Source organism: Dipodomys ordii, unplaced genomic scaffold, assembly GCF_000151885.1.
Source record: "Dipodomys ordii isolate 6190 unplaced genomic scaffold, Dord_2.0 Scaffold3, whole genome shotgun sequence".
Taxonomy (NCBI): domain Eukaryota; kingdom Metazoa; phylum Chordata; class Mammalia; order Rodentia; family Heteromyidae; genus Dipodomys; species Dipodomys ordii.
The window spans coordinates 1,528,193-1,540,039 of NW_012267219.1; the positions used below are offsets into that span (position 1 = coordinate 1,528,193).

Sequence of the window (11,847 nt, forward strand, 5' to 3'; positions counted from 1 at the left end):
AAAAAAAAAAAATACATAACCAAAAAGTGTTTAGAACTGGGCAGTGGTGGCTAATGCCTGTAATCCTAGTTACTCAGGAGCCGAGATCTGACAATAATGGTTTGAAATTAGCTCAGGCAATAAAGTCTGTGAGACTCTAATCTATAATTAACTACTAAAAAAGAAGAAAGTTCAAGACAGTGCCCAGGCACTGAGTTCAAGCCTCAAGACGGATGATGGGGGAGTAGGTGGGGAGGGGAATAACACACACACACACACACACACACACACACACGTACGTATTTTAGGGCGATGACTGTGGCTCATGACTGTAATTCTAGCTACTCAGGAAGCTGAGAGTTTAGGATTATGGTTCAAAGCCAACCCAAACAGGAAAGTCCATGAGACTCTTATCTCCATAACCAGCAAAAAGATGGAAACGGCTCAAGTAGTAGAGTACCAGCTTTGAACAAAAAAGTTAAACAACAGTATAAGGTCCTTAGTTCAAGCCTAATTAGTGCTAGCACAGGCACAAAAAGTGAGGCCAGCTCCCTGGTAGAGAACATGCTTAGCATACATGAAGTTCTGGGTTAGCACCACATACACACACACAAAAGTTTGGAAACCACTACTATCAGGTGCAAAGCATAGTCTATAAACTCAGATATACATGTAGACAGGATTTTCTGCGATAATGATAACTTCACTATCATCTACATTTAAAGGAAGACTACTCTAGAACTGGAAAATAAGCCCACCCAGGAGTCTGGCATAATAAAGGTAGGAAATGAAATTTATGTGGATCCCAGGGGCTCACCCTGTCCCATACCTGTCTTGGGTAGTGTCACCTCTTCTACATTGGGAACTGGAGAGGGCTCATCCATGTCCTTTGTCAGGTCTTCTTGTTCCTCTTCTCTGTGGCCACGCTTTGACTTGGTATAAGGTGTTGAAGGACTGGTGAGAAAACAAAGTAAAAGAAAACCCTGTCAGAGCTGGGAAGGTGGCTCAGTGGTAGAGCGCTTGCCTTGCATGCATGAGGCACTCAATTTGATTCCTCAGCACCACATAAGCAGAAAAAGCCAGAAGTGGTGCTATGTCTCAAGTGGTAAAGAGCTATCCTTGAGCTGAAGAGCTGAGGGACAGCGCCCAGGCCCAGAGTTCAGGCCCCACAACCGGACCCAAAAAGAAAAAGAGTCTCATATGGGGATGTTTCTACCCAGGCTGGCTTGAAACTGTGAGCTACCTGGCACCAGCTATCCCTGAACTCCTTTTGCTCAAGGCTAATGTTCTACTTGAGCTATAGCTCCACTTCTGGCTTTCTGGTAGTTTATTGGACATAAGAGTCTCATGGGACCCAACCCTCATGGTGGCTCGTACCTGTAATCCTAGCTACTCGGGAGGCTGAGATCTGAGGATCGAGGTTCAAAGCCAGCCTGAGCAGGAAAGTCCATGAGACTCTCATCTCCAAATAAACCACCAGAGGCACTGTGGCTCAAGTGATAGAGCCTTGGGCTGAAGAGCTGTGGGACAGCACCTAGCCCAGAGTTCAAGCTCCACAACCGACAAAAAAAAAGTCTCATGGACTTTCCTGCCAGGGCTGGCTTTGAACTGTGATCCTCGGATCTCAGCCTCCTGAGAAGCTAAGATTATAGACATGGACTACGGGTACCTGGCGTCATTTACATTTTAGTCCAAGCCACTGGCTATGCTAGGGCTAGGTATATTTTAGATAACAGTCATGGGATCAAAAGCTTTACTCTTAAGATAATTAAGGCTGTACTTTCTTTTCTTCTTCTAGGTCCCAAGACCAGGACCTGAATTTGGTACTTGCAGCTCCTTTTGCTCATTGGTTAGAGCTCTACCAACTGAGCCATGCCTCCAACCCTAAAGCTGTACTCTTAAAATCATTTGAAGCCTTAGAGCAAATAATTGTGTTACACAGAAGAGCGTGTTGTTTTGGGTTGTTTTTTTTTTTTGTTGGTCGTGGGGTTTGAACTCTGGGCCTGGGCGCTGTCCCTCAGCTCTTAGCTCAAGGCTAGCACTCTATAACTTGAGCCACAGCGCCACTTCTGATTTTCTGGTGGTTTATTTAAGATAAGAGTCTCATGGACTTTCTGTGCAGGCTGGCTTTGAACTTCAATCCTCAGATCTCATCCTCCTAAGTAGCTAGGATTACAGGGGTGAGCCACAAATGCCCGGCTAAGAACATGTTTAACATCATCTTTGGACAAACCTAAAGAACATGCATCTAAGTTCTGGGCTGAAGCTGCCTAAAGGTAGCCATTGTGGCACTGTCAGCTAAGTAACTGGATTAATGAAGCCAAAGATACATTTGCTAAACTTTGTTGCTAGATCAACAAAGGAAAATAGGAAAAGGAGGGAGGGAGAAAATCATGAGTAAAAATCTTCTTACATCTCTGGAGTCTTGGACTTGTTCTTGCCATTAAAGAATTCAGGTAGAGCCCTCCGTTCAATGGCATGAACGCTGTAACAGAAACCAAAATGGGTTTAAGAGAAGGTGTTGGAAGAAAAGTTTAAAAGATGGGGTAGACAAACAGCTCAAACTGTAGGAAGGAATTGGAAACTTGTGGAAAACTTTCCATTAAGGCTGCAGGACTCAAAGAGACCAGGAGCTCTTCTAAAAAGGAAATGTGCTTTGGTCTATCTTGTTAAAGAAGAAATAACTTATTTGGAGGAGGCAGGAGAAACAACCCACTGACCCCTACAAATGGTGAAGTAAGGGATTGAATGAAAAGTTGGAATAATACCTGTTGTAGTCAAACCAGGCAGCGTAGCTGGGAATGATGATGTGGTGGGTCTGCTCAGTCACATTGTCCTCATGCAAGTCTGGATTCTTGGTCTGTTCCCCCTTGTTCCCCGTACTGCTTTCATCCTCATCCTATGAGTATGGAGGCTGCTGGACACTCAGCATTCCCATTTCCCCTCTAGCAACCCCTTTCTTTTCCTATACCCCAGGAATGTGGACAATAATGATAGGTGATAGGGAAGAGCACTGTGGGTGTAGGATTCTGAAGGGATCAGAGTTTGGAGCAACAACTAGAATTAGTCTATGATAGGAAAGTCTGGGCAGAAGAAACTTTACAAACATAAGTCAGAATCACAGAAAGAGATAGGGACTCTCTAAACTGGCTCCACCTTGCCCGTGGTCTCCATGCTTTCATCCTCCTGTTCATCTGAAAGATAAAGACAAGACATGATACTGGAACCTCCTAGGACACAGAAGAGCCCTACTAGAAAGTGTCAGTCTAGGGGAAAATGCAAGCTGAGCCCTCCCAAAGCCTCTGGGGCTGCCCGCCTTGCCTGAGGCTCCCTGACTTACCCAGGTCAGTCATGGTGCCTCCTTTGACTGGAGCTGACTCTGAATCCTTCTTAGTGTTGACTGCCAGAATAAAAAGCCATTTTATCAGACATGTTCTGTCAACAGCATTCACCTTTCTGCTGTTAGCAGTTCTATAGATATCCTTTCTCTAAACAATTTTCTCTATCTGACCACAAAATATATTTAAATCCGACTAGACACAATCATTTTAGGGCTTGAACTTTACCTGCAACTTTACCTGCTTCCCAACAAAAGATTCACTTAACTTCTTTTTCTATGTCTACTCCTAAGTCATTGTCTTTGATAGATCTTTATCCCCATCTATGTGTCTACAAAATCCTAATGGACTGAGTATGAGTCTTAAACAACTTATTCTGTAGGAAGTAGTTAGACAAAAAAAAATTTATTTTACTTTTTTTCTTCAATGTCAGGGACTGAATGCAGGACCTTACACATGTGATGCAAGACTCTACCACTAAGCAACATCACAAACTAGATCTTAAGCATTTTTGAAATCAGAAGACACTTTCTTCAACTGCATCAAACACAAAAGATCAGGTTAAAAAAAAAAAAAACAAAAACAGATAAAGGAGGGACAACCCCTTGAACCTCATCCCTTAAACATTCCGGGAGTATTGGGCACAGATTGCCAACAGGTATAGTACAGCAACAGCCTCCAAACAGGGTTTTGTTGGTTTATTTATTTTGTCAGTTGTGGGGCTTGAAATCAGGGCCTGGGCACTGTCTCTGAACTCTTTTACTCAAGGCTACTGCTCTATTACTTTGAGCGACAACCCTGTTTCTGTTTTTTTTTGGCGGATGTGGGGCCTGAACTCTGGGCCTGAGTGCTGTCCCTCAGCTCTTCAGCTCAACCCTAGCACTCTACCACTTGAGCCATAGCACCACTTCCGGTTTTTTCTGCTTTATGTGGTGCTGAGGAATCAAACCCAGGGCCTTATGCATGTAAGGCAAGCACTCTAACACTGAGCCACCTTCCCAGCCCTTGCTTCTGGTTTTTGAGTGGTGAATTGGAGATAAGAGTCTAAAGGACTTTCTTGCCCAAGCTGGCTTTGAACTTTGATCCTTAGATCTCAGCCTCCTTCGTAGGATTACAGCAGTGAGCCATCAGTGCCTGGCCAAATGGAAGACAAAAAGATAAACTCACCTGGGTACCTGTGGCTCACACCTGTAATCCTAACTACTCAGAAGGCTGAGATCTGAGGATCACAGTTCAAAGCCAGCTGGGGCAGGAACGTCAGTGAGACTCTTATCTCCAATTAACCACCAGCAAACCAGAAGTGGCACTGTGGCTCAAGAGGCAGAGTGCTAGCCTTGAGCTGAAGAGCTGAGGGACAGTGCTCAGGCCCAGACTTCAAACCCCACAGCTAACCACACACACAAAAAGATAAACTTTTGGAATATAAGAAGAAACTATGAGAAGTTCTCTTCATATTATCCTTTATATTTACCAGTTTTTAGATAGTTTTCATGTGCTTTATAATCATCCTAAAGTAGTGATTTAGCATAGTACATGTATACAAGTTGGGTTCTTTCTTTTTTTTTTCTTTGGCCAGTCCTGGGGCTTGAACTCAGGGCCTGGGCACTGTCCTTGGACTTCTTTTTTGCTCAAGGCTAGCACTCTAGCACTGGAGTCACAGCTCTACTTCCAGCTTCTTCTATTTATGTGGTTTATGTGGTACTGAGGAATCAAACCCAGGGCTTCATGAATGCCAGACAAGCACTCTACCACTTAATCCACATTCTCAGCCCTCAAATATATTTTATAGTCAAAAATATATAACCAAAGCCAGGAGATGGTGGCTCATGCCTGTAATCCTAGCTACTCAAGAGGCTGAGATCTGAGGATCGCAGTTCAAAGCCAGCCCGGGCAAGAAAGACTGTGAGACTCCTATTTCTAATAAACCACTAGAAAGCCGGAAGCAGTGCTGTGGCTCAAGTGGTAGAGTGCTAGCCTTGAGCTGAAGAGCGCAGGGACAGTGCCCAGGCCTAGAGTTCAAGCCCCACGACCAACCAAAAAAAAAAAAAAATACATAACCAAAAAGTGTTTAGAACTGGGCAGTGGTGGCTAATGCCTGTAATCCTAGTTACTCAGGAGCCGAGATCTGACAATAATGGTTTGAAATTAGCTCAGGCAATAAAGTCTGTGAGACTCTAATCTATAATTAACTACTAAAAAAGAAGAAAGTTCAAGACAGTGCCCAGGCACTGAGTTCAAGCCTCAAGACGGATGATGGGGGAGTAGGTGGGGAGGGGAATAACACACACACACACACACACACACACACACACGTACGTATTTTAGGGCGATGACTGTGGCTCATGACTGTAATTCTAGCTACTCAGGAAGCTGAGAGTTTAGGATTATGGTTCAAAGCCAACCCAAACAGGAAAGTCCATGAGACTCTTATCTCCATAACCAGCAAAAAGATGGAAACGGCTCAAGTAGTAGAGTACCAGCTTTGAACAAAAAAGTTAAACAACAGTATAAGGTCCTTAGTTCAAGCCTAATTAGTGCTAGCACAGGCACAAAAAGTGAGGCCAGCTCCCTGGTAGAGAACATGCTTAGCATACATGAAGTTCTGGGTTAGCACCACATACACACACACAAAAGTTTGGAAACCACTACTATCAGGTGCAAAGCATAGTCTATAAACTCAGATATACATGTAGACAGGATTTTCTGCGATAATGATAACTTCACTATCATCTACATTTAAAGGAAGACTACTCTAGAACTGGAAAATAAGCCCACCCAGGAGTCTGGCATAATAAAGGTAGGAAATGAAATTTATGTGGATCCCAGGGGCTCACCCTGTCCCATACCTGTCTTGGGTAGTGTCACCTCTTCTACATTGGGAACTGGAGAGGGCTCATCCATGTCCTTTGTCAGGTCTTCTTGTTCCTCTTCTCTGTGGCCACGCTTTGACTTGGTATAAGGTGTTGAAGGACTGGTGAGAAAACAAAGTAAAAGAAAACCCTGTCAGAGCTGGGAAGGTGGCTCAGTGGTAGAGCGCTTGCCTTGCATGCATGAGGCACTCAATTTGATTCCTCAGCACCACATAAGCAGAAAAAGCCAGAAGTGGTGCTATGTCTCAAGTGGTAAAGAGCTATCCTTGAGCTGAAGAGCTGAGGGACAGCGCCCAGGCCCAGAGTTCAGGCCCCCTGACTGGCAGGAAAAAAAAAAATAACCCTGTCATCTTTGCACAGTTATCCTTGAGCCCTGGAAGTTGGGGTTCAAGGAAAGGGAAGTCAGAATCCCAAGTATAGAACAAAGCGTACAAAGAAACTAGTAACTACACAGTAATGGGAGGCAGCAAAGGCTTTTCATTTAGTGATTCGACATTCTTTTAGTGGCTGGGACTAGAGCTAAAAATGAGGAAGTTCATTCTTCTCAGGACACCTGGCACACTGGGATCAGGGCCTGCTGCTTATGGAAAGATTATCTGTCCTTCTTTGGGGTTGGAAGCATGGTTCAGTTGGTAGAGTGCTAGCTAATGAGTGAAAGTGTCAGGTTCTGAGTTTGAGTCCTGGTCTGACCAAAAAGAAAAAAAAATTATCTGTCTTTCCATTGACATGAAGTGGGGAGAACAGTAAATATGGGGCAGTTAGGGGTTTGCATACCCTTTCTTAGCATTCTTCTTCTTAGCTTCTGGGGTTGGGGAGGGAGAAGGGGAGCGCTTCCTCTTCTTATAATTCCCCCCCTTCTTGTCCCGTCGATCAGAATCTGGGCTGTTTACCTGTAAGATGAAGAATTGGGACAAATGTCAGCGTATACGCTGCAGTGAAGACTTGTCCTGAGTCTTTTGCTAAGGACTCTAGAAAGAAAAAACAGGATTTTTTACCTCATCTGTCAATGTCTTAGCTGAAATCTTCTTTCGGCGGGAGACAGGGTTTTTGTCATCATTTACTTCATAGTCTTCCTCATTCATCCATTCATTGAAGGTATCTGTGTCTAGAATCCATTTGGCATGAACCTAACGTACAAAAGCAGACCATAGTGGTGAGACTCTACAAGCTATGTCTTTTTGTTTTTGTTTTTTGTCAGTCCTGGGCCTTGAACTCAGGGCCTGGGCACTCTCCCTGCTTTTGCTCAAGGCTAGCATTCTACCACTTGAGCCACAGTGCTACTTCCCAGTTTTCTGTGTATGTGGTACTGAGGAATCGAATCCAGGGCTTCATGCATGTTAGGCATGCACTCTATCACTAAGCCACATCCCCAGCCTCTATGTCTTTTGTTTTGTTTTGTTTTTTTGCCAGTCCTGGGGCTTGAACTCAGGACTTAGTCACTATCCCTGAGTTTCTTTTTGCTCAAGGCTAGCACTCTACCACTTGAGCCACAGCACCATTTCTGGCTTTTTCTTTTTATGTGGTACTGAGGAATAGAACCCAGGGTTTCATGCATGTTAGGCAAGCACTCTACCACTGAGCCACCTTCAGCCCTCTATGTCATTTTAACAAAAAAAGCACAAGGCACAGAGTCTTTATATCACTTCCAGAGTACTTTGGTCCTGGCATTCTTCCTGGGGCAAGGAGTACAAGAAAATCTTACCTGGGCTGGGAAGGTGGCTCAGTGTTACAGTGCTTGCCTTGCATGCATGAGGCCCTGGGTTTGATTGCTCAATACCACATAAGCAAAAAATAAAAAAAGCTGGAAGTGGTGCTATGGCTCAAGTGGTAGAGTGCTAGCCTTGAGCTGAAGAGCTGACAGACAGTGCCCAGGCCCAGAGTTCAGGCCCCATGACTGACAAACAAAAAGAAAAAAGAAAAATAGAAAATCTCACCTTCCAGCCGGGCGCTGGTGGCTCATGCCTGTAATCCTAGCTACTCAGGAGGCTGAGATCTGAGGATCGCAGTTCAAAGCCAGCCCGGGCAGGAAAGACCGTGAGACTCCTATCTCCAATAAACCACCAGAAAACCAGAAGTGGCGCTGTAGCTCAAGTGGTAGAGCGCTTGCCTTGAGCTGAAGAGCTGAGGGACAGCGCCCAGGCCCAGAGTTCAAGCCCCATGACCGACAAAAATTAAAAAAAAAAAAAAAGAAAAGAAAATCTCACCTTCCTAGGCTTCTCAGGAGTAGGAGCATCTTCTACAGAAGCTTCAATTTCACTGGCGGGGATCCAAGTATCATAACTGTCAGAAAAAAATGGGTACCCAACAGAATCAATGGGCTGGAGTTAGGGAAATGTAAAGTGAAGATCTTTCCATTATTTGTTTTAGATATTTTTATATGTGTGTGCTGATCCTGCGGCCTGAACTTAGGGCCTAGGAGTTGTCCATGAGGTGTTTTGCTCAAGGCTAGTACTCTACCACTTGAACCACAGCTCCACTACCAGCTTTTAGACAGTTAATTGGAGATAAGAGTCTCATGGACTTTCCTGACCTGGCTAGCTTCAAACAATGATACTCAGATCATAGCCACCTGAGTAGGTAGGATTACAGGTATGAGACATTTGTGTCTGGTGCTCCCCATTCCCCCCCACTCTTTTGCCAGTCCTGGGACTTGAACTCAGGGCCTGGTCACTATCCTTGAGCTTCTTTTTGCTCATGGCTAGCATTCTACCACTTAAGCCACAGCACCACTTCCAGCTTTTTCTGTTTATATGGTACTGAGAATTGAACCCAGGGTTTAATGCATGCTAGGTAAACACGCAACCACTAAGCCACATTCTTTCCAGCCCCATGGCTCTCTTTCATTTATATTTTTTAGTAGTGCTAAGGATGAACCTAGAGCCTGTACATGTTAAGCACTCTACCAATGAATTATATCCAGTCCTACTTTTCCAATTCAGAAAAAGAAATATGCTAATGGGCTATTATGTTAAGATTATTTTAACTGTAAAACAATAAAACTCGCTGGGCGCCGGTGGCTCATGTCTGTAATCCTACTCAGGAGGCTGAGATCTAAGGATCACGGTTCAAAGCCAGCCTGGGCAGGAAAGTCCGTGAGACTCTTATCTCCAATAAACCACTAGAAAAAAGTGGCGCTGTGGCTCAAGCGATAGAGTGCTAGCCTTAAGCTGAAGAGCTGAGGGACAGCACTCAGGCCCAGAGTTCAGGCCCCACGACCGGACCCAAGAGAAAAAAAAAAATTATGTGCATAATTTCCCTGGTAATTTTTTTGGCCAGTCTTGGGGCTTGAACTCTGGGCCTGAGCCCTGTCCCTGAGCTTCTTTTACTTAGGGCTATCATTCTACCACTTGAGCTACAGTGCCACTTCTGGCTTTTTCTGTATATGTAGTAGTGAGGAATTGAATTCAGGGCTTCATGCATGCTAGGCAGACACTCTACCACTAAGACACATTACCAGCTCAAAAGAATTCTGATTTTGCTGGGCACCGGTGGCTCATGCCTATTATCTTAGCTGAGATCTGAGAATCACAGTTCAAAGCCAGCCTGGGCAGGAAAGGCCATGAAATTCTTATCTCCAACTTAATCACCAGAAAATAGGAAGTGGCTCAAGTGGTAGAGCACTTGCCTTGCATGCATGACGCCCTGGGTTCAATTCCTCAGCACCACATAAGCAAAAAGAAAAAAAGCTGGAAGTTGTGCTGTGGCTCAAGTGGTAGAGCGCTAGCCTTGAGCTGAAGATCTGAGGGACAGCGCCCAGGCCCAGAGTTCAAGCTCCAGGAATGACCAAAGAAAAAATTCTGTTTTTTTTTTTTTGGGGGGGGGTCAGTCCTGGAGCTTGAACTCAGGGCCTGGGTGTGGTCTCTGAGTGCTTTCACTCAGGGGTAGCACTCTACCACTTTGAGCCACAGCACCATTTGTGAGACTCTTATCTCCAATAAACTACTAAAGAAGCCCCAGAAATGGAGCTGTTGCTAAAGTGGTAGAATGCTAGCTTTGAACAAAAAAAACTCAGGGACGCACCCAAGACCATTCAAGCCCCAGGACTGGCACACACACAAAAAATTTTTTAATACTATTTTAACATTTACTTATCCAGAAGTTATACCTGAGGTTGGGAACATTATCAAATTTGAAGCCAGCTTGAACTACAGAGCTAGACCCTGTCTCAGAAATAAACTAGGCAGGGCTGGGAAGGTGGCTCAGTGGTAGAGCACTTGCCTTGCATGCTCGAGGCACTGGGTTCAATTCCTCAGCACCACATAAGAAAAAAGCCGGAAGTGGCACTGTGGCTCAAGTGGTAGAGTGCTAGCCTTGAGCTGAAGAGCTGAGGGATAGCGCCTGGCCCAGAGTTCAGGCCCCACGACCGGACCCCCCCCCCAAAAAAAAAAAAGAAAAAAAAAAAGAAATAAACTAGGCACTAGTGGCTCATGCCTGTAATCCAAGCAACCTAGATAGGCAGAGATCTGAGGATCAAAATTTGAAGCCAGCCAGGACAAGAAAGTTCATGAGAATTATCTCCAATTAACTAGAAGTAGAGATGTAGTTCAAGTGGTAAAACACCAGCCTTGAGTGAAAAGCCAAAAAAGAGCACTAGGCCCTGAGTTCAAGCCCCAATCCTGGCACTAAATAATAAAATATCTCTCTTGCACACACACTTACATATGCACGCACAACTGGGATGGCCATTTCACATTTAAAACCTCAATCCTTCAACCTAAACTTTGTCTAATAGAGTCTAAATCTCGAACAGGAGAGAGAATTCATGTAATAGGTGGAAGAACAAATTAAATGACCTAAAAGTAACTCCAACAGTGTCTTCTTGCTCTGCTAGATGTTTTAGGGCTTCTGACTGTAGCACTTGTATTTAAAACATGCCCTAGGAACCCAGCCTCACCTGTCAGGATAGTAGCCCCAGTGCAGAAGAACTTGTTTATCCCTCTTCATGACTGGTCGTACCCATTCTTCTGGGGATAGAGACAGAGAAGGAAGAGATAAGCTAAAGAGGAATAAAAATAAATAAATAACTCAACAAAAATCTTAACTAAGCACTCTCCCACTGCAGCAGGGGACTTGAGAATAGGAACTAAGATGGAAAGAGGATTCAGAGTTGAAAGGAGAAAGAAGCCCAGGCACAACATGGTGATTACTCTTCTGCCTCCTAGGCCAAGCCATTCACCGCAGTAGCAGGAAGATCCAGTTCTCACCTTCTTCTAGGTTCCCTGGGACAGGATGCACAACATGGGAGGCATTATTCTTATCCTCAGTGACTGTTCCCTGGATAGTGCAAGGAGAATCAGGTTAATATAATCCCCTTTAAATTACACTTGGGGATAAACTAAAGTAAAATATAACCACAGCTCTACCTTTTTAACCACATTCTGCTAGAATGGTTACATTTTCTCTCAGCACACACAGCTGAGATTGTGATAATAATGGAAATAAATCAAAGATTTAAACTTTCTGGGGTTGGAGACATGGCTCAGTTGCCATGGGCAAAAGTATCAGGTACTGAGTTTGAGTCCCAGTCTCAGACCAAAAAAGAATGGAGCATTCCTACAGATAATTCTCTGGATATGGTAAATTTAAAGCCAATTAAAAATATCTATGACATCTATTAGTTATTATAAAGTTTCAAACAGCAAAGAATTTTTTTTTTTTTT

At 44.2% G+C, this 11,847-nt stretch overlaps 1 protein-coding gene across 1 annotated transcript in view; it reads right to left on the reverse strand.

Moving 5' to 3' along the window:
• Smarcc2 (SWI/SNF related, matrix associated, actin dependent regulator of chromatin, subfamily c, member 2) overlaps window positions 1-11,847 on the reverse strand; it is a 50,893-nt gene that overhangs the window by 13,586 nt on the left and 25,460 nt on the right. The window contains exons 6-15 of the mRNA XM_013018343.1: window positions 11,392-11,461; window positions 11,082-11,151; window positions 8,392-8,467; window positions 7,183-7,314; window positions 6,962-7,077; window positions 6,164-6,288; window positions 3,320-3,379; window positions 3,136-3,173; window positions 2,748-2,878; window positions 2,393-2,464 (exon numbers count right to left, since the gene is read on the reverse strand). Of these exons, the coding sequence (XP_012873797.1) occupies window positions 2,393-2,464; window positions 2,748-2,878; window positions 3,136-3,173; window positions 3,320-3,379; window positions 6,164-6,288; window positions 6,962-7,077; window positions 7,183-7,314; window positions 8,392-8,467; window positions 11,082-11,151; window positions 11,392-11,461 (890 nt within the window). The remainder of the gene's footprint in view (window positions 1-2,392; window positions 2,465-2,747; window positions 2,879-3,135; window positions 3,174-3,319; window positions 3,380-6,163; window positions 6,289-6,961; window positions 7,078-7,182; window positions 7,315-8,391; window positions 8,468-11,081; window positions 11,152-11,391; window positions 11,462-11,847) is intronic.